A 21,304-nucleotide genomic window follows, 5' to 3' on the forward strand; every position below is an offset into this window, starting at 1 on the left:
AAACTCCAACAGGTCTTAAAAAGAAAACTTTATGTAAAAAGAAAGAAAAATACATAAAAATGTTTTCTCTGTATTAAGGTGACAAATACAGGGTCAATTGCTTAAAAGAAATATGAATAAACAGCCTTATTCAAAAAGAATACAATTCAAAGCACTCCAGCAACTATACACATGTAACTACAAAAAAACAAACCTATCTTTTTGTACTTACAACTGGGAAACAGAAGATTAGAAAGCAGGACAGAGAGAAGTCCTTCCCATAGCCGAGAGGGAGACAGGCACAAGACAAAGAACAAAGGACTCACACACAAACTTCCCTCCACCCAGATTTGAAAAAGTCTTGTTTCCTAATTGGTCCTCTGGTCAGGTGTTTCAGATTACTTCTTTCCAGGTGAAAGAGACGTTAACCCTTAGCTATCTGTTTATGACAGGCTGGTTAACCGAAAAGGTGGAGGGGGCAATGAGAGACCTTAGTGTTTCCTAGCTCTTTCTCTCTTGCTTTCTTTTGGAGTGGACTCGACCAGAGAGATTGTTACTTGCAGTTAGGATGCAGTGTATAATATTACAAATCCCAAGGTATGACATTTTCATTAATACATATTCATGCTAACTACTGAAAAATCTTCACTCTCAAGTTGCTTGTGCTTTTCAGACCCTCAGATATAGATTTCGCAGGATAGATTTTTGTTCCCCCAGTATGCAAGATTAGATTTGATATTTTTAACACTCTCACATGGATAGTTAGTCATTGCTGTTTATCAGAATAGCGATCTTTTTCTTTTATAATCCATCTTTTATTTTCCGACATGAGAAAACAGTTACAAATTATATCTGACAGCATCTCACCAACTCCTGAGATTCAGATGCTTCCTGCTTCATGTTATCTTTTCTGACAAATCAATATGAATAGGACAACCACAAAGCTGGTGAAAGAAGCATTTCATCGTAAATTAACCCTATCAGATTACAATGACATTGTCCAAATGCCACACCGTGAGGTAATTCCACATTCCCCTCACTATTCATCCTCATGGTTTAAAAATAATACCAGGGCACAAAGTTTCATTATTTAAAAGGCAAGAAAAATAAACATTTTAAAAAAGTTTAAAATGCCAGAAACCAACAAAATGCAGGAAATGTAAAAGTAAGGCTGACATTCTCATCATCATCAGTGGCAGCAGAGTTATGGTAGATTATAGAGCCCGTAACAGAGAGTAGGGCTCCAGTGAGTGATTCACCGTGCAAACACATAGTGAGAGACAGTCCCTGCTCTGAAAAGTTCACAGACAAACCCTGGGAGAAAGGAAATGCTGTTATCCTTATTTGTATCTGTATGCCTACATATGTGTTGAGGCAGTATGGACTAGCTGATAAAGTACTGGATTAAGAATCAAGTGAGTTGCGTAGTATTCCTCCTTCTGCTACTGCCTTGCTCTGTGACCTTGAGCAAGTCACTTTGTGCCTGTTTCCATCTGTAAAATGGAGATAATTATACTTACTTTCCTGTCCAAGGTGCATTGAGATTTCTGAGTGAAAAGTGCTATGTGAACATAAGAACATAAGTACATAAAAACGGCCGTACCCGGTCAGATCAAAGGTCCATCTAGCCCAGTATCTGTCTACCGACAGTGGCCAATGCCAGGTGCCCCAGAGGGAGTGAACTTAACAGGCAATGATCAAGTGATCTCTCTCCTGCCATCCATCTCCATCCTCTGACGAACAGAGGCTAGGGACACCATTCTTTACTCATTCTGGCTAATAGCCATTTATGGACTTAGCCACCATGAATTTATCCAGTTCCCTTTTAAACATTGTTATAGTCCTAGCCTTCACAGCCTCCTCAGGTAAGGAGTTTCACAAGCTGACTGTGCGCTGCATGAAGAAGAACTTCCTTTTATTTGTTTTAAACTTGCTGCTCATCAATTTCATTTGGTTGCCCCTAGTTCTTGTATTATGGGAATAAGTAAATAACTTTTCCTTATCCATTTTCTCAACGTCACTCATGATTTTATATACCTCTATCATATCCCCTCTTAGTCTCCTCTTTTCCAAGCTGAAGAGTCCTAGCCTCTTTAATCTTTCCTCGTATGGGACCCTCTCCAAACCCCTAATCATTTTAGTTGCCCTTTTCTGAACCTTTTCTAGTGCTAGAACATCTTTTTTGAGGTGAGGAGACCACATCTATACACAGTATTCGAGATGTGGGCGTACCATGGATTTATATAAGGGCAATAATATATTCTAAATCTTATTCTCTATCCCCTTTTTAATGATTCCTAACATCCTGTTTGCTTTTTTGACCGCCTCTGCACACTGCATGGACATCTTCAGAGAACTATCCACGATGACTCCAAGATCTTTTTCCTGACTTGGTATAGCTAAATTTGCCCCAATATATTGTATGTATAGTTGGGATTATTTTTTCCAGTGTGCATTACTTTACATTTATCCACATTAAATTTCATTTGCCATTTTGTTGCCCAATCACTTAGTTTTGTGAGATATTTTTGAAGTTCTTCACAATCTGCTTTGGTCTCAACTATCTTGAATAGTTTAGTATCATCTGCAAACTTTGCCACCTCACTGTTTACCCCTTTCTCCAGATCATTTATAAATAAATTGAATAGGATTGGTCCTAGGACTGACCCTTGGGGAACACCACGAGTTACCCCTAAAATTAAGTATTATTTTATTCTGTACATCCACCCTAGTCCAAGGGCTCTGCACTGTAAAAGCTTGTGACTGTCAATTGGGCTACTGCAGTGGTTCTCAACTAGGGGTACGTGTACCTCTGGGGATACTCAGAGGTCTTCCAGGGGGTACATCAACACATCTAGATATTTGCCTGGTTTAACAACAGGCTACATAAAAAGCACTAGTGAAGTCAGTACAAACTAAAATTTCATAGAAACAATGGCTTGTTTATACTGCTCTATATACTATACACTGTAATGTAAGTACAATATTTATATTTCAATCAGTTTATTTTCTAGTTATATGGTAAAATGAGAAAGTCAGAAATTTTTCAGTAGTAGTGTGCTGTGGCATGTTTGTATTTTTAAGTCTGATTTTGTAAGCAAGTCATTTTTAAGTGAGGTGCAGCTTGAAGTACACAAGACACGTCAGACTCCTGAAAGAGGTACAGTGGTCTGGAAAGATTGAGAACCACTGGGCTGTTGTGTCTGGGCAAAAACAACAACCTTTAATTTAAAAGAATAAAGATGGCACAGACTTACTCCACAGAGGCAGTAACCTGACTGCTCATTCACCCATGCCATGTGGTACTTTAAAGGGGAAAAAAACAAACCCTCACTCGATCTGTCCAGCTTTCATTTCAGTGTTGGGCATCTTGGCAGCAGCTGCCTGTTGCCAGTGAAGCCTGACTGAGATTTCTACCCACTGCTGAGCTAGACAGCACAGCAACAGTTTGGATTCAGTGCATGGCTCTTGTTCTGCCTGTTTGCTTTGAAGCCCAGATTTGAGGTGATCAACACTGTGTTCCAAACTTATCTGAGTGCATTCTCTCGTGCCCTGGACAGTGTCTTTTATTCCTCACAGTTGGGGAAGGGGCTATTATTAGAATATATTTGCTATCCAAGCCATGCTTTTTCATTGTTGTCTTTGTTTTATGTTTAATAATATATTTAAAGCACTAGCTTGGAGGTCAATCACTGTGAGAACTAGCCAAGCGGGGAGGGAGTTCTCCTTCTGGCACCTCATCCAGCTGGTGATATAAACATGACCAGGCTCAGTAAACTCTCTTTTAATTCCTCCCTTTAATTCTGTGGCAGTTCTGTGCAAACCAAATCACAAAATGCAAGGGGGGTTGAGTAAGTCTGCCCCAAGGTGCTCTTCGCTGATGTGCTCATCAGTTCTATATGATTCTGCCGTCGTAATTACTCAGCAGTTCCAGAGCTAGTGATCTAGATAGACAGAGCTGCAGAGAGCTGTTCATCAGAGCCTCAAGTAATGCTCACAGCGCTTCCACTGCAGTGTGGCTCCAGGTTGTCAGTCTGAGGGAAACCACGGTGCTGCTAGAATCAGACCTTTGCCAGCTACCTGCCAGCGTGGGATTGTTCCTGGCTTTGTCCAGTCTGGTTGTAAATGACTTACAGCAGGGTGTCCCATCATTTGTCTTGAAAGAGTCTAGCAGATGTCACTGTTAGGGGGCCGTGTCAGCTATTCAGATGGATTTATCCTTCATTTCAGCCGATTCTTCCTCATTATGTCCATTCCCCAGACCACCCTGAGCAGTTGCTCTCACTTTTTGGCATACTTGAAGATGGTTATCCCGTCCCCCTCAGCGGTCAGTTCAAGCTGAATACCTTTCATTGTTTTCATCTTTCTTTACAACTTGGCCTCACAAGCTGTCAGCCATCTTTGTTGCTCGTCTCTGAACCCCCTCCAATTTGTCAAGATGCCTCTAGTGCAAATATATGTAGGAATCTGAAATGTAGCGGCACCAATTCCCAGTATCGTGAAGGGACGTCTCTGCCTATGCAGCCCCAAATTCTGTACTCACGGTCAAGACTAAGAGCTGTGGAACATATCAGAACCTTTTAAAGAGCTTGCAGCAAATGCAGTATGTGGACGGAGGAGGCTCTGAATAGTATGAGACTATCTAGGCTCTTCAGATTTCCTTCAGGACAATTTCCTCCAAGGTTTTAGAGAAGTGTGGCGAGTCCAGCCATGACTCAGAACTTGTGAGAGCTCTAAGCATGTGATGAAAGCAAGTTCTAGAGCTGACCACTGCCTTTCACAATAGTGTCTCCTTGTGCTCCCTCATATAGCTATGTCCATCTCTTGGCTTAGATTGTAGGCTCCTTGGGGCGGGGACCATCTTTGTGTTCACTCTCTGAACAGCCCCCAGCACAGTGGCTTCCTGGTCTAGGGCTCCGAGGTGCTACAGTAAGATAATAATAATAACAAATAATGTTTGGGAAATTTTGAAAGCTTTGCATTTTCAAAGAAAAATAGGGGGGAAATCAGTGAAATGTTTGTCAATTTTTGACATTTTTTACAAGCTCTAGAAATGACTAATACCAGTCAGGCAACTCCAGTGGATTTACTCTGGATTTATATTGGGGTAACTGACAAATTTGGACCACTGGTTCTCCCTCTCCAATGTCCAAATATTGTGGGCTTTGTTTCCCAAAAGCTGTGTGTGTGGCTGGCTAGCTAGCAATGTAAAATCCAGCGCTCTTACACGGTACTATAATTTGACAGATTTTTGCACAGCAGGGTCCCACACGAAGTCCAAGTACTTGTCAGACTGCAGGATCATAGCTGTACAGGTATATTCCTTAACTGTATCCCTGTTGATGTATTGTGTAACCAACGCAGCTTATCAACTACTGTTTGCAGGAGTAACGGCAAGAAGATCCCAGACCTCAATCCAGTGAGCAATGTAAGCCTATATGTAACTTAAAGCATGTAAGCAGTCCCATTGCAGTCAGTGGAACTAGTCATGTATTTGAAATTAAGTTCATGCCTGAATGAATCTCTGGATTGGGGCCTCACTTAGCAGTGTAGTGATGGCAGGATGGGTTAGTTCTCCTGAGTATATGCCTAGGGTTTCAGGCAGGATTGTCCTTGGGCAAGTAGCCTGTCCTGTCACCTGAGCAGCCCCAGGTACACTGTTATTTTTAGTGTATTAGCTCAGTCAGAGTCTCCCTGTGCTGGCTGTTACACTTCCAGTTCCAGGGTAAACATACTCTTAGGTCATCTTCTCCATCCCCTTGTGGGTACAGAATTTAATCCCAATAGTATATTTTCTCTTGCTTTAAGCAACTCATTGCACACTAGGGTCCCATTAGAGGAAAGTCTGCAGCATAATTAAGAACCATTTAATTATCCTTCTTCCTATTTCCCTTTGATCTCATCTTGCTGGGAGAAATGTTGGCCTCACTTTTTCACAGTATTAATTTATTCCACTGACTATAAGTAAGTTATCGCTTGGGTTAGCCTTTGGCTTTGGGCATGATTCAAAGAAACATCATCTTGGCAACTTTATTATCTTCCTTGGCAATATTTCATAGATATTGCCCTCCCAACCAGGCCCTGGTTGTATTGCTATTTTAACTAGCTCCTGGTTGGCAGGACAATAGCTGTAAAATATTGCCAATGAGATAAGACTGTATTAAAGTAACTGATAAATGATGGGTCTTAATGTTTAGCTAGTTGTTTTCTTTAGACAGGACCATACAATGTTTGTTGTTCATGGGCGATCCACTTCCACTAGATAGAGTGAGATGGAAAGTATTCCTAAATGCATTAGATAAATCCTATGGCGAGTAGCTGATTAACAGCGTCCTTCTGAACTGAAGTTTTTCACACGCTTCCTTGAATTATCTAGTTTGCCAGAAGTGAATGAATGCTCCTGAGTGTCTGAGTTAACTGATAATACACTTTGGAGTCATTAAAGGTTGATCATGTAAATCTTTGAGGACTTTTAAAATGCATTTTACTTTCTTGATAAACTGTGATGGCTCCTTTGGAGCCTTTCATATGAATTAGGGCACATACTATGCATAATAGAAAGCGTTAAGAAAAGTTTTATACATGCAGAGTAATCGGCTTTTAAAAATATTCATACTATGGTTTTAATTTTCTCTTCCAAACACCCTCAGTGGTCAGATTACCTTTGTATATTAATCATTTGCCAAATTTCATTTTCTTAATTAAAAAAGGGGTTTGAATTACGCAATGGGGCGCAGGAGGGGAAAGTCAGCAATTGATACTCTTGGGTTTTTTCCCTCATTCATTTATACAAGTTTAAAATTCCCAAACTAATTTATTAAAAATTATTTGCAATATCAAAAAATGCTGCATTTGAACAGAGACCTTCTAGGCATGTAATGAGTTGAGACTGTTGCATATTATGCAAAACATGCTTATCTTATTGTTGATCTCATCTTCCTTTCCCTCCCATGTTTGGCTGTGTCTTCCACCTGCTGTATAGTGTCTTTATCCTAGGTCTTGGCTACTCTTGCACATTATACCACAATAAAGCCTCTCAGAGCACTCTACCTTATTCCCCATACACACTGGCAAGACACTCAGGCCTGGTCTACATTACGCGTTTAAGCCGATTTTAGCAGCGTTAAACCAATTTAACGCAGCACCCGTCCACACTACGAGGCCCTTTATATCGATATAAAGGGCTCTTTAAATCAGTTTCTGTACTCCTCCCCAACAAGAGGAGTAGCGCTAAAATCGGTATTACCATATCAGATTAGGGTTAATGTGGCCGCAAATCGACGGTATTGGCCTCCGGGTGGTATCCCATAGTGCACCACTGTGACTGCTCTGGACAGCAATCTGAATTCGGATGCACTGGCCAGGTAGACAGGAAAAGCCCCGCGAACTTTTGAATTTCATTTCCTGTTTGGCCAGCATGGAGCTCTGATCAGCACAGGTGACCACATAGAGCTCATCAGCACAGGTAGCAATGCAGTCTCCTGAGAATCGAAAAAGAGCTCCAGCATGGACTGCACGGGAGGTACTGGATCTGATCGCTATATGGGGAGAGGATTCAGTGCTAACAGAACTCCGTTCCAAAAGACGAAATGAAAAAATATTTGAAAAAATTTCCGAGGCTATGATGGAAAAAGGCCACACCAGGAACTCAGTGCAGTGCAGAGTGAAAGTTAAGGAGCTCAGACAAGCCTACCAGAAACCCAAAGAAACAAACGGAAGGTCCGGGGCTGTGCCGAAAACATGCCACTTCTACGCTGAGCTGCATGCAATTTTAGGGGGCTGCGCCAGCACTATCCCACCCCTGTCCCTGGATTCCGAGGTGGGGGTTGTAATCTCAACCATGGCTGAGGATTCTGCGGAGCGGGAAAATGAGGAGGAGGAGGAGGAAGAGGAGGACGGCCTTGCAGAGTGCACACAGCACTCCGTTAGCCCCAACAGCCAGGAGCTTTTTCTCACCCAGACGGAATTACCCTCCCAGCCCTCCCAAGCCACTAGCCCAGACAGTGAAGCCATGGAAGCGACCTCTGGTGAGTGTATCTTTGTAAATATAAAACATGGTTTAAAAGCAAGCGTTTTTTAATGATTGATTTGCCATGAGGACTTGGGATGTATTCGCGGCCAGTAAAGTTACTGGAAAAGTTTGTTAACATATCTGGGGATGGAGCGGAAATCCTCCAGGGACATCTCCATGAAGCGCTCCTGGAGGTACTCCAAAAGCCTTTGTGGAAGGTTTCTGGGCAAGGCAGCCTTGTTCCGTCCACTATGATAGGACACTTTACCACGTCATGCATGTAGCAAGTAATTGGGTATCATTGCATGACAAATCCTAGCCGCGTATGGTCCCGGTAATTGCTGGCATTCAAGAAACATCCGTTCTTTATCTCGCTGTGTTATCCTCAGGAGAGTGATATCGTTCATGGTAACCTGGTTGAAATTCAGGAATTTAAGTAAAGGGACAGAGATGGCCATTCCTACTGGGCTATTTGCCTGTTGCTTAAAAGAAATCCTTCCTTGCACGTAGCCAAGCAGGGGGTGGGAAATAGCACTGAGCTTTTTCGCTTTTGGCTATCAGGGATCTTCCCTGATACCAGCCACGCGGTGGGGGGTGGGAAGGGGGTGATTAGCAGTGATCTTCCATGATACCAGCCATGTGGTGGGGGGAAGGGTAAAGTGATCATCCTACAGAATTGGAGGAGGGGGGCTTCTGCTGCTGCATGTTAACAGGAAAGAAGCATCACTGAACGGGATTTGCTTGGTTTTTGGGAAAGGAGGGCACTGTGTATATGAAGGCTGCAGAAGCCGAAAGACAATGGCTTACCATGGCCGCATGCAAGCTGAATTCTGATGCCCGGGCCTGCGTCTGTGAGATCTGTAACACCAGAGCCGCAGGCACTCAATATTAAGATGCAAAATGCGACCTTGTAGTGAAATCACATGTGCTATATAAGGTGAATAGTGTTGTTCACTGTGAAAGAGTATAACCATTGTTCTGTAAAATGTATCTTTTAAAATACTTCTCTCCCTTTTTTCCCTCCTTCATGCAGCTGCACATTTTTCAAGTCTCCCTACTCCATCCCGAAGGCTATCTCAGATAAGGCGGAGGAAAAAGAAGACATGAGACAAAATGTTCTCGGAAATCATGGAAATGACCCGCAATGAAAGAACTCATCTGAATGAGTGGAAGGACGTGGTATCAAATTACAGGAAAGATGCCAGTGAACGTGAGGACAGGAGGGACTCTCAAGATGAGAGGTGGCGCCAGGAAGATCAGAGGTGTAGGCAGGAAGATATGTGGTGGCGGGATGCAACGCTGGGGCTGCTGCATGATCAGACTGATATCCTCCGACGTCTGGTGGAGCTTCAGGAAGAGCAGTGGGGTCACAGAGTGCCGCTGCAGCCCCTGTGTAACCACCCTCACCACTCACTATGTTCCATATCTTCCTCATCCAGACGTGTAAAAAAGCGTGGGGGAAGGCTTCGTGCACCCGCCCACTCCACCCCCGTGGATAGCCCAACCAAAAAGCTGTCGTTACATTGAAATGTTTTTAGTAGCCTTTTCCTTCCCTCCTATCCTCCTCCCAAACCACACCCAGGATACCTTGTCATTTCTCTCCCTCTTTTTATAATGACTTTTTAATAAAGAAGAAATGATTTTTAAACGATAGTGACTTTATTTCCATAAGCAAGCTGTAATCGAAGGGGGAAGTTGGGAAAGGGGAAACCAACACAACAGTTACACTGTACCCTGGCCCGTGATGAAACTCATTTTCAAAGCTTCTCTTATGCGCACCGCTTCCTGGTGTGCTCTTTTAATCACCCTGGTGTCTGGCTGCGCGTAATCAGTGGCCAGGTGATTTGCCTCAGCCTCCCACCCTGCCATAAAGGTCTCCCCCTTACTCTCACACAGATTGTGGAGCACACAGCAAGCAGCAATAACAAAGGGGACATTGGTTTGGCTAAGGTCTGATCGAGTCAGTAATGTGCACCAGCGCGCCTTTAAACGGCCAAATGCACATTCTACCACCATTCTGCACTTGCTCAGCCTGTAGTTGAACAGCTCCTAACTATTGTCCAGGCTGCCTGTGTATGACTTCATGAGCCATGGCATCAAGGGGTAGGCTGGGTCCCCCATGATAACTACAGGCATTTCAACATCCCCAATTGTTATTTTCTAGTCTGGGAAGTAATTCCCTTGCTGCAGCCATTTAGACAGAGTAATGTTCCTGAAGACGCAAGCGTCATGAACTCTTCCTGGCCATCCCACGTGGATGTTGATGAAACGTCCCTTGTGATCCACCGGTGCTTGCAGCACCATTGAAAAGTACCCCTTGCGGTTTATGTACTGGGTGCCCTGGTGCTCCGGTGCCAAGATAGGGATATGGGTTCCATCTATCACCCCCCCACAGTTAGGGAATCCCATTGCTGCAAAGCCATCCACTATGACCTGCACGTTTCCCAGAATCACAACCTTTCGTAGCAGCAGCTTAATGATTGCTTTGGCTACTTGCATCACAGTAGATTTTCCCACTCCAAATTGATTCCCGACTGACCGGTAGCTGTCTGGCATTGCAAGCTTCTAGAGGGTTATTGCCACTCACTTCTCAGCTGTGAGGGCTGCTCTCATCTTGGTATTATGGTGTTTTAGGGCAGGGGAAAGCAAGTCACAAAGTTCCATGAAAGTGCCCTTACGCATGCGAAAGTTTCGCAGCCACTGCGAATCGTCCCACACTTGCAAAACTATGCGGTCCCACCAGTCTGTGCTTGTTTCCCGGGTCCAAAATCGGCATTCAATAGCTAGAACCTGCCCCATTACCAGCAGGATCTCCAAAGCGCAAGGGCCTGCGGTTTGAGAGAATTCTGTGTCCATGTCCTCATCACTCTCGTTGCCGCACTGCCGTAGCTGCCTCCTCCTCCTCGCCTGGCTTTGCAGGTCCTGGTTCAGCATAGACTGCATGAGAATGCGCGAGGTGTTTACAACGTCCACGATTGCGGTATTGATCTGAGCAGGGTCCATGCTTGCCATGGTATGGCGTCTGCACAGTTCACCCAGGAAAAAAGGCGCGAAATGGTTGTCTGCTGCTTTCAGGGAGGGAGGGGTGAGGCTGTACCCAGAACCACCCACGACAATGATTTTTGCCCCATCAGGCACTGGGATCTCAACCCAGAATTCCAAGGGGCGGGGGAGACTGCAGGAACTATGGGATAGCTACGGGATAGCTACCCACACTGCAACGCTCCAGAAATCGACGTTAGCCTCGGACCATGGACGCACACCGCCGAATTAATGTGCCTAGTGTGGCCGCATGCACTCGACTTTATACAATCTGTTTTACAAAACCGGTTTATGTAAAATCGGAATAATCCCGTAGTGTAGACGTACCCGTAGAGCGCTCTGACTCCCTGGCTGGAGCGCTCCTGGTACTCCACCTCCCTGAGAGGATTAACAGCTGTTGCGTATTTGGTGAGATGCTTCAGTGCTGGTGTAAATGAGAAGTAACATTACAATGCTCTAATTGACCTCCAGAAATGTCCCATGATCCCCTTAACTGAAGTGGCCTCTCTTGTCTTTGTTGTGAACTCGGGACATGAAAGTGCTCTTTCAAAGCTCCATTTTGGAGTGCCCGCTGCTTATCTGGTCTGAGAAAAAAAACAAACAGCTAATGAGTGAGTGAGAGAGAGGGAGCAAGGTCTGAACTTACAAGACAGGATGCTGACACACTCTTGGCACCCCAAAAACCCACTCTCTCTCTCCCCCTACACTCCCTGTCACACTCCACCCCACTCCACCCCCATTTGAAAAGCACATTGCAGCCACTTGAACGCTGGGATAGCTGCCCACAATGCACCACTCCCCGTGCAGCTGCAATGTGCAAATGTGGCCACGCCAGTGCACTTTCGGCTGTCAGTGGGGACAGCCTGGAGCGCTTTCCCTAGTGCACTCTCCGAAGGCTGGTTTGACTTAAAGCGCTCTGCAGCTGCAAGGGTAGCCAAGCCCCTAGACTGTGAGCTCTCTGGGGCAGGGAATGCCTTTTTAAACCTAGTTTCTACAGTGCCTAGCACAATGGAGCACAGATGCAATCATCATCATATTGTGTAAAGGTTCTAGCCTGAAGCATATTTTCATAGCTGAGGTATAAAAAATACAGAGGGCAAAAGTCCCATTGACTTCAATTGGCTGCAGCTCTGGCACATAAGTGTTCTGACTGGACTATCCCTAACCTATGCATTGGTGAATGCCAAGTTTAAAATTAAGAAAAAAGAACACTTGAGTAATTTGCATACTTAATCAAATAAGGCAAACTGACAATGAAACAGGGGAAATGGTGTAAACACAACTCTATACATAATAGAGATGTATGCTTTGAAATAGCCATTGGACTAAATGGGATTTTAACTCAGTTTTTATTCAGATAAACTCGCAACTGCAGTGAAGGATGGACTTGAAACTATGTTCAGACTGAGATGATTCCTCAGGATTTGATCCATTGTGCTTTCAACTAGAAGGATGTCCAAGCACCTCACAGACTGATTTACAGACTACGTGCCATGTATATAGGAATCAGTTCTGCCATTACCAGCACGCAGTCACCTCTAGCATGAAAGGGAGCAGCTGTTGAAGAAAGGCCTCTGAGCCCTAGGACAGTGCGTGAAGAATGCCACTGAAAAGAAAGGAAATTCTCAGTAGGCAGAATGGATTTACCCAGTTGAGACCACCTTTATTGTTGCCCAAATGCCATAAGACAGGGGCTCTCAAACTAGGGGTCGGGACCCCGCAGGCGGTCGCGAGGTTATGACATGGGGGGTTGCAAGCTGTCAGCCCCCACCCCAAACCCTGCTTTGCCTCCAGCATTTATAATGGTATTAAATATATTAAAAGTGTTTTTAATTTATAAGAGGGGGGGGTCTCACTCAGAGGCTTGCTATGTGAAAGGGGTCACCCTTAAAAAAGTTTGAGAGACACTGCTACAAGATTTTCAATCGTCACAAGTCATGGGGGATTGTGTTTTTATATCGCTTCCAAAAAAATAATGGGCCCAACCTAGAACTTAGTCTTATCCCAAAACCATTTGGGGTGATTATGAAATGTGCTAACGATTGAAATGGCTGCAAAGGGGTGCCAAGGGAAAGGAGAGGACACAAATAGATTAAGGTCCTTTAGATACAGAGAGCTGTTTGGAAAAGCCTGCCCAGCACCTGTTTCTATCTAGCACTGTCAGGCTTTCACTATCTAAAGTAACTAAACAATGTTTGTAACACCATGGATGTGGAAAAACCTACCCTCATGTAAGTACTGCTTTCCAATCATTAGTTACATTTTCTCCCATATTTATATTAACTTAGTACCTTCCATGTAACTGCGTGCGGATACTCTATTGACAAAAGGCTGTTTGTTTTCAGTGCCTGTTATTTTTCTTTATTGAAAGATTGCACCGGGAAGCAAAATAATACACATTAATATAACAAGCAATAGGTTTTGTTTGTGTATTAAATCCATGGGTATCTATCCTCCAGAGTTCTTTATTCGCTGGTGATATGTCTCTCTGCCAATACTTTTTGCATCAGGCACATATATTTTCTTGACAGACTAAGAAAGAGGGAGGTTTCAGAGAGAGCCATTGTTTTTCAAAACAACATCGCCAGCAAACGGCAAACTCCCCATATCAAAGCCACTTTCCGTCACTTGTGTTTCTACAAACAGAAAACGGATCTTTTCCCCTTTGCGCAATTATAAAGTTTTAAAAGGCTTGTGGTTTTTCACACTCTGGCAAGACCTGTTGAAAGCAATATCATCATAATTGAGATGCACTAAAACCTTTTCCAATGGCTCTTTTGTCCCACATGATCTATGATGAAATTTCTAATTGGGTTTTCCTCCCCTAAGGCTCTTATCGTTTTTTAAAAGAGAGTCAGTACAAACTTCTGCATCTCACACCCCTTTCATGGGAGAAGTTTGTTTGTACTATGGCAACCATGCATCAAAGGTAGGATCTTTTTTACTTTGTTTTTCCTTTCTTCTAAACAAGAGCTTGAAATATCTGTATCACAGATGCTTGTGAAAACCAGTTTCTGCATATGTCAGTCTGAAATGCTTCTTTATTTGTGACATGCATTGGACATATAAAAAGACAGATGTACAGTTCGATTAGGTCTGCTTGTCTCCCAGGTGAAGGAAAGATGGACCGTGCTGGATATATTCCAGGCATTGGGAAATCAAACACAAAAGCTGCCACAATCGTGTGGTATTTTGCTTATATGAAAAGCACTGGGTAGTACTGTGTTTCCCTGTGTTGCAACAAACTTATACAGCTAGCAATGGTTTTATTTAAAAAATGGGACTATTGGAAGGTTTAGTGAAAGTGATAGCTTATATGATAATGTAAGATGATACGGTATAGGTAATTCATTCACATAAATGTTGGAACACTGTTGTACTTTATCACTTTTTATACGGTGATAGAGGATCTATGCAATCGCACACAGTAAAGCCTTCAGTGTTCAGCATTTACTGGAATAGTAATTTTAAAAAAAATCAGTGAGCAGCTGTCTGGTTTTCTGTTAAACCAAGCTTAGCAGCTGTTTGGGGAGGGGGGGTGCTCTGGTTAATCTCATTTCCAGTGCCCTCTAGCCATTGGCTACTCACCTGTGTCTGATGTGAAACAGACACGGGCTGTGTGAGACAGACACTCACAAGCAAACAGACTGGGGGCCCAGTGAAATTGAGGTGAGTGTCAATCAGGGAGAATGTTAAAGCAAAAAATACCTTCCATGTCTTTATTGTCATGGTCATCATTTCCATTGGGCAGACTTTTTCTGACATACTTCAGTTTCAGCTAAGGGACATTTCTACCCCAGCATCAACCAAAGCAGGGCAACATAGTCCCCACAGATGCATGTTGCCCCCAGCCTCCTGAGAAGGTGGTTCCATTCTGAAGGATATTATGATGTTGTCTACACTGAGTTTTTTGTGAGAATTATTTATCATTGCTTTAACACGAGTGCAGCTCCCCAGGCACTAGCAACCATAAGATCGCTAGTGTAAATCATGTCTGAGCAGGTCTGGAGGGTAAGGCAATAAAAACACCTGAGCCCTGTCTACACTAGCACTTCTACTTTTCCTAACACTGATGGAGCCACATCTGAGCTAGACTAAGAAAGGGAGATTTACTCCAAAAATGTCTGAGATATTCACACCCTACCAGCACAAGGATTTATTTCAGATAACAGTGCTAGCTGAATCTATGCCATAGTATGGCATACTTGCTATCCAGCAAGTGTACAGAATGAGCTACAATCTTTCTGAGAATGATTTCTTTACATGTTTGTAATGTGGATTTTGTAACCACATAAGGTGTGGATGCAAGTGTGTCACAACTGTCGTGGGCTGTGACTGCGTTTGGAAACAGATTGGTGAGGACTGCAAACTAGCAGGGATGGAGTGCAGAAGCAGAGTAAAGCTGACTCCAGCAGGATAACTCTGTGAGGAAGGGACATGGACTTCCAGCATTGCAGGGGAAGCATTTTGGTTCCCCTCTCTGCCGAGTGTATTCTCTGTGATGTTCATTTCGAGTTGTTGTTGAGAGAGAGAATGAATTTTGCCAGCAACAGGGGCACAGAAAAAGTCAATAGTAAACTCAGGCTCAATCTATAGGGACATATTGTGCCGTAAATTGAATTGTCTTCCATTAGAGCAGCTGCTAGCCATCTAGTATGCTCAAGTTAACCCTTGAGTACTGGTTGGCTAGAATTTCCCACTCCACACTTGCCTCCTACCTGATACCAATGGACTTTGCATTAGGACTTGTCAGCAGAAAAAATCCCCTCCTTGGTGTCAAGAGGTTTAACTTCTTTGAATATTGGCGCAATCTTGTGCGCTAGTCAAGTGGATGCAGAGTTCCTCCAGTTGATCATGTTGTGGTGACCACAGGATCCCTAGGTGGGAAAATGGGGCCAGTACCAACAGTCTTTCCCAAGGCACCAGAAGCTATCTCAACAGTCCCAGGGAATCTGGCGCCCGGCAGCCTGGAACTTGATTTTCCTGGGCTTAGTGATTCTCTCTTTATCCAGAGATACATAAAACTAATAGGGCTTCAGAGGCAACTGCTTAAGATTATCTCTCTTCCAGGAGGAAAATAACTCGGTACCATATGCTGTACACTGTTGCTATCTCCTCTCTCTGAAAGTAGGGCTGTTGAGCGATTAAAAAAATTAATCGTGATTAATCGCATTGTTAAACAAAAATAGAATACTATTTATATAAATATTTTTGGATGTTTTCCACATTTTCAAATGTACTTATTTCAATTACAACACAGAATACAAAGTGTACAGTGCTCAGTTTATATTTATTTTTATTACAAATATTTGCACTGTAAAACACAAAAAAAATTATATTTCAATTCACCTCATACAAGTACTGTAGTGCAATCTCTTTATCATGAAAATTGAACTTACAAATGTAGAATTATGTAGAAAAAATAACTAATTTTATTCAAAAGTAAAACAGTGTAAAACTTTAGAGCCTACAAGTCAATTCAGTCCTACTTCTTGTTCAGCCAATTGCTAAGACAAACAAGTTTGCTTATGTTTATTTACATGCTGCCTGCTTCTTTTTTGCAATGTCACCTGAAAGTGAGAACAGGTGTTCGCATGGCACTGTTGTAGCTGGCATTGCAAGATATTTACATGTCAAATGCGCTAAACATTCATATGTCCCTTCATGCTTCAACCACCATTCCAGAGGACATGCTTCCATGCTGATGATGGATTCTGCTCAACAACGATCCAAAGCAGTGCAGACCAACGCATATTCATTTTCATCATCTGAATCAGATGCCAGCAGCAGAAGGTTGATTTTCTTTTTTAGTGCTTCAGGTTCTGTAGTTTCAGCATTGGAGTGGTGCTTTCAGAAGTCTTAAAAAGCATGCTCCACATGCCATCCTGATCAGATTTTGGAAGGCACTTCAAATTCTTAAACCTTAGGTTGGGTGCTGTAGCTATCTTTTGAAATCTCACATTGGTACCTTCTTTGCGTTTTGTCAGATCTGCAGTGAAAGTATTCTTAAAACAATCAACATGCTGGGTCATCATCCGAGACTGCTATAACATTAAATATATGGCAGAATGCAGGTAAAACACAAAACAGGAGACACACAATTCTTCCTCACGAGGAATTTAGTCACAATTTATTTAAGGAATTATTTTTGTAATGGCGTCATGAGCAGGGAAGCATGTCCTCTTCAATGGTGGCCAAAGCATGAAGGGGCATACAAATGTTTAGCGCATCTGGCATGTAAATTCCTTACAATGCTGGCTACAAAAGTGCCATGTGAACATCTGTTCTCACTTTCAGGTGACATGGTAAGTAAGAAGCAGGCAGCATTATCTCCCTTAAATGTAAACAAACTTGTTTCTCTTTGCGATTGGCTGAACAAGAAGTAGGACTGAGTGGACTTGTAAGCTAAAAGATTTACATTGTTTTGTTTTTAAGTGCAGTTATGTAACAAAAAAAATCTACATTTGTAAGTTGTGCTTTCATGATAAAGAGATTGCACTATGGTACTTGTATGAGGTGAATTGAAAAATATGATTTCTTTTGTTTATCATTTTGCAGTGCAAAATATTTGTAAAAAAATAATATAAAGTGAGCACTGTACACTTTGTATTCTGTGTTGTAATTGAAATCAACGTATTTGAAAATGTAGAAAAATATCCAAAACATTTAATAAATTTCAGTTGGTATTCTATTGTGTAACAGTGTAATTAAAACTGCGATTAATCGCGATTAATTTTTTTGAGTTAACTGCATTTAATCAACAGCCCTCTCTGAAAGCTCTCCAGCCTGCATCCATCTCTCTGAAACAGCCTACATCCCTCTCTCTACCAGCTCCACTTGAGGAATTTGACCCTCTTTCTCTGACCCACTAGCAATCAATTAACTAATTAATGGGATTTCTCCTGAAGCTAAAATCAAATGTTAAACATTCGTTGGTTATTCTTAAAAAGAAAAAAGGAAACAAACCTCATTCAACCCTTTAAAACTTCCCCTAGGTTTCAAAAAACCTTGTGTATAGATAAAGCTCATTAGGAGTAGTATATATTATGGGCTTTGAAGGGACGCTTTCTTCTGATTTAGCTCGCAACAGCCACTGTAAAAGAAAAAAGTGTGCAGTGTTCTTCCAGAGAGAGAGATTGACCTTGATCTCCGACATATGCATGCATGGTTGAATAGCTTGTAAAATCAACTGGTGATGGCACTGATGGGATAGGGAGATTTTCCTCCACGTTGCTGGTTCAAATCCAGCCCTAGCTAGCAGTAACTAAAGGTGGACTTTGCTTTCCAAACATATAGTTATCCGCCACATTTTAGCGGTGTGTGAGAATCACAGTTTTGGTTTGAGAATTAAGACACAGCTACCAAGTTCTGATTCTGTCTGTCCTTCTTCCCCTGCAGCATTAATGGGTGGTGGAATCTGGGGGGGATTGTGCAGACCTCTCTTTGTAGTGATTGAAATCATCACCAGCTGATGCCTGTTCAGTATCAGAATGTAGCAAAATGAGTAGCTGGTCTCAGTCCAGGTCTTTGTGGATGTGTCCCCCTTACATAGATTTCAAGGCCAGAAGGGACCTTTGTGAGCATCCAGTCTGACCTCCTGTATAACACAGGCCAGAGAACTTCCAAAACATAATTCCTGCAGCATATCCTTCAGACAAACATCCAACCTTGATTTAAAAATTGCCGGTGATGGAGAATCCACCACAACCTTTGGTAAACTGTTCCAATGGTTAATTACTCTCACTATTAAAAACGTATGCTTTATTTCTAAGTCTGAATTTGGCAAGCCTCAGCTTCCAGTCATTGAATTATAACTTTCACTGCTAGACTGAAGAGCACATTATTAAATATTTGTTCCCATGTAGGTACATATGGACTGTAATCAAGTCACCCCTTAACCTTCTCAATCAATTTAGTTTATCATGATAAGGCATGTTTTCTAATCCTTTAATCATCCTCAAGGCTATTCTCTGAACACTCTCCAATCCTTCCTAAATTGTGGACACAAGAACTGGACAGCGTATTCCTGCAGTGGTCACACCAACGCTAAATACATAAATATAATAAACTCTTTGCTCCTATTCAAGATTTCCCTGTTTATGCATCCAAGAATTGCATTAGCCCTTTCGGTCACAGCATTGCACTGAGAGCTCATGTTCGGCTGATAATCCATCACGATTCCCAAATCTTTTTTCAGTCACTGTTTCCCAGGATAGAGTACCCTATCGGGTAAGTATGGCTGACATTTATTGTTCCTAGAAGTATACATTTACATTTAGCTGTATGAAAACACATATTATTTGCTTGCGCCCCATTTTCCAAGTTATCCAGATCCCTCTGACTCAGCAGTCTGTCCTCTTCATTATTTACCACTGTCCCAATTTTTGTGTCACTTCCAAACTTTAGCAGTGATGATTTTATGTTTTCCTCCAGGTTATTGATACAAATGTTAAACAATGTAGGGCCAAGAACAGATCCCTGCAGGGCCCCACTGGAAACAAGCCCACTCGATGAGGAGTCCCACTTACAGTTACATTTTGAGACCTATCATTTAGCCAGTTTTTAATCCATTTAACGTGTGCCATGTTAATTTTGTATCATTCTAGTTTTTTAATTGAAATGTCATGTGGTGCCAAGTCAAATGCCTGGCAGAAATCTAAGTTTGTTATGTTACCTTTTGTGACGTCCTGCTCAGGCGAATCAGAACTGTGAGCTACCATGTAACCACTCTGCCCCAGCAACAGTGAGCATTGCTGCTGCTAAGCTACGTCTGCTCCCAACAAACTCCTCAGGTCTCTGCCAGTCCAGACGTTGCCTGGCAGGTAACAATTAGTGAATCCCAGTTTCCCAGTTCCCCAGAGATGTCTCTCTGCTGCATCCAGTCCCTCTCACTTCACCAGTCTATTACACAGCACTGAGATGATTTTGTAATAAAACAAGAGTAATTTCATTAACAAAGAATAGATATTTAAGTGACAATAAGTAGAATAGAAGACACAGATATAGGTAAAGTAAAACAAACCAAAACACACTTTCTAGTGACTAAAACTTAATTTCAGCAAGTTACAATCTTTGTCGAAGCAGGTGTCTTACCTATAGTCAGTTCCAGTTACTCTTGGTTTTCTGACCAAGAGAATCCACTTCTCATGAGCTCAAAGGGTGCTGCTCCCCCTTTGTGACCTAGGTAATGCATTCCAAAATGGCTTTGTCTTTCTGCTTGTATTTCCCAAAGTCTATTGTCTCTGTTTCAAGAACCAGGAAGGCTTCCTGGTGGTGCAGACTCCATCCCCCGTCGTGCTCGCTGAGCAGTCTCCCCAACCCAGTTAGCTTAATGGCTTTGTTTACCTTATATATAGATGTACTTTTCATTGTCCTCTGAGGTATTAAATAGCTCTGGTTCAGTTTACACTCGAGACGTGAAAAGTGGCAAAACAACATTCCATTGTCTAGAACAAGCTGGGTTTATGCACCGCTTGCAAAACACCTTTTAAGAGCATATTTCCACCACACATCTATAATTCTTTATACACAACCCATACGTATATCACGCAATAATATGAATGACCAACATGTTACCAGCTTACAAGATACCTTAAATGCCATCTTTAGAGACATATTATGACAACAGTGTTTTGGGGCAATGAGTATGTCAATCCTGATGTGAGTTATGGTATCGTGTCCCCTCTGGGAACTCACTAGTTCACACCTTACCAACCAAGCTTGTAATCTCATCAAAAAAGGATAACAAGTTAGTTTGACAAGATCTGTTTTCCATAAACCCATGTTGATTTGCAATAATTACATTACCTTCCTTTTAGTCTTTATTATTTGAATCTCATATCAGCCACACCACTATCCATGTCAGGCTAACAGGTCTTTAACTATTCAGGTCATCCCGTTTACCCTTTTTAAAAATTGGAACACCATTAGCTTTTTTCCAGTCTTCTGGAACTTCCCCAGTGCTCCAAGGCATATTGAAAACCAACAGTAATGGTCCAGCAAGCTCCACAGCCAACTCTTTTAAAACTCTTGGATGCATATTATCAGGACCTGCTGATATAAAAATTTCCAACTTTAGTAGCATCTGTTTAACATCCTCCAGAGACAGTAGTGGAATGGAAAGACTATTATCATGACCAGAGCTGGTATCTGACAGTACTCTTGCTGGCAGTCTTAGTAGAGATACCAAGGACTGAATGGGCATAGGAAGCAACCTATCTTCTCAAGGTGCTCCTTCCAGAACACGGTTGATTCATATTGATGTAAAGGAAA

The 21,304-nt window shown here is 42.4% G+C and overlaps 1 protein-coding gene across 4 annotated transcripts in view; it reads left to right on the plus strand.

The window, feature by feature from the left end:
* The window catches only part of LOC127057248 (calcium-activated potassium channel subunit beta-2), a 268,310-nt gene that overhangs the window by 91,611 nt on the left and 155,395 nt on the right, over positions 1-21,304 (plus strand). Inside the window, exon 2 of one of the 4 annotated variants that reach the window (XM_050966141.1) lies at positions 13,862-13,961. The exons of 2 other annotated variants lie outside the window; for them this stretch is intronic. In XM_050966141.1, coding sequence (XP_050822098.1) covers positions 13,942-13,961 — 20 coding nt within the window. In that variant the 5' untranslated portion in view covers positions 13,862-13,941. Of the gene's footprint in view, positions 1-13,829; positions 13,962-21,304 lie in introns of those variants that run through there. One more of the 4 variants, XM_050966140.1, reaches the window with a different exon arrangement.

The sequence above is a fragment of the Gopherus flavomarginatus genome, chromosome 8 (assembly GCF_025201925.1).
Source record: "Gopherus flavomarginatus isolate rGopFla2 chromosome 8, rGopFla2.mat.asm, whole genome shotgun sequence".
NCBI lineage: Eukaryota > Metazoa > Chordata > Testudines > Testudinidae > Gopherus > Gopherus flavomarginatus.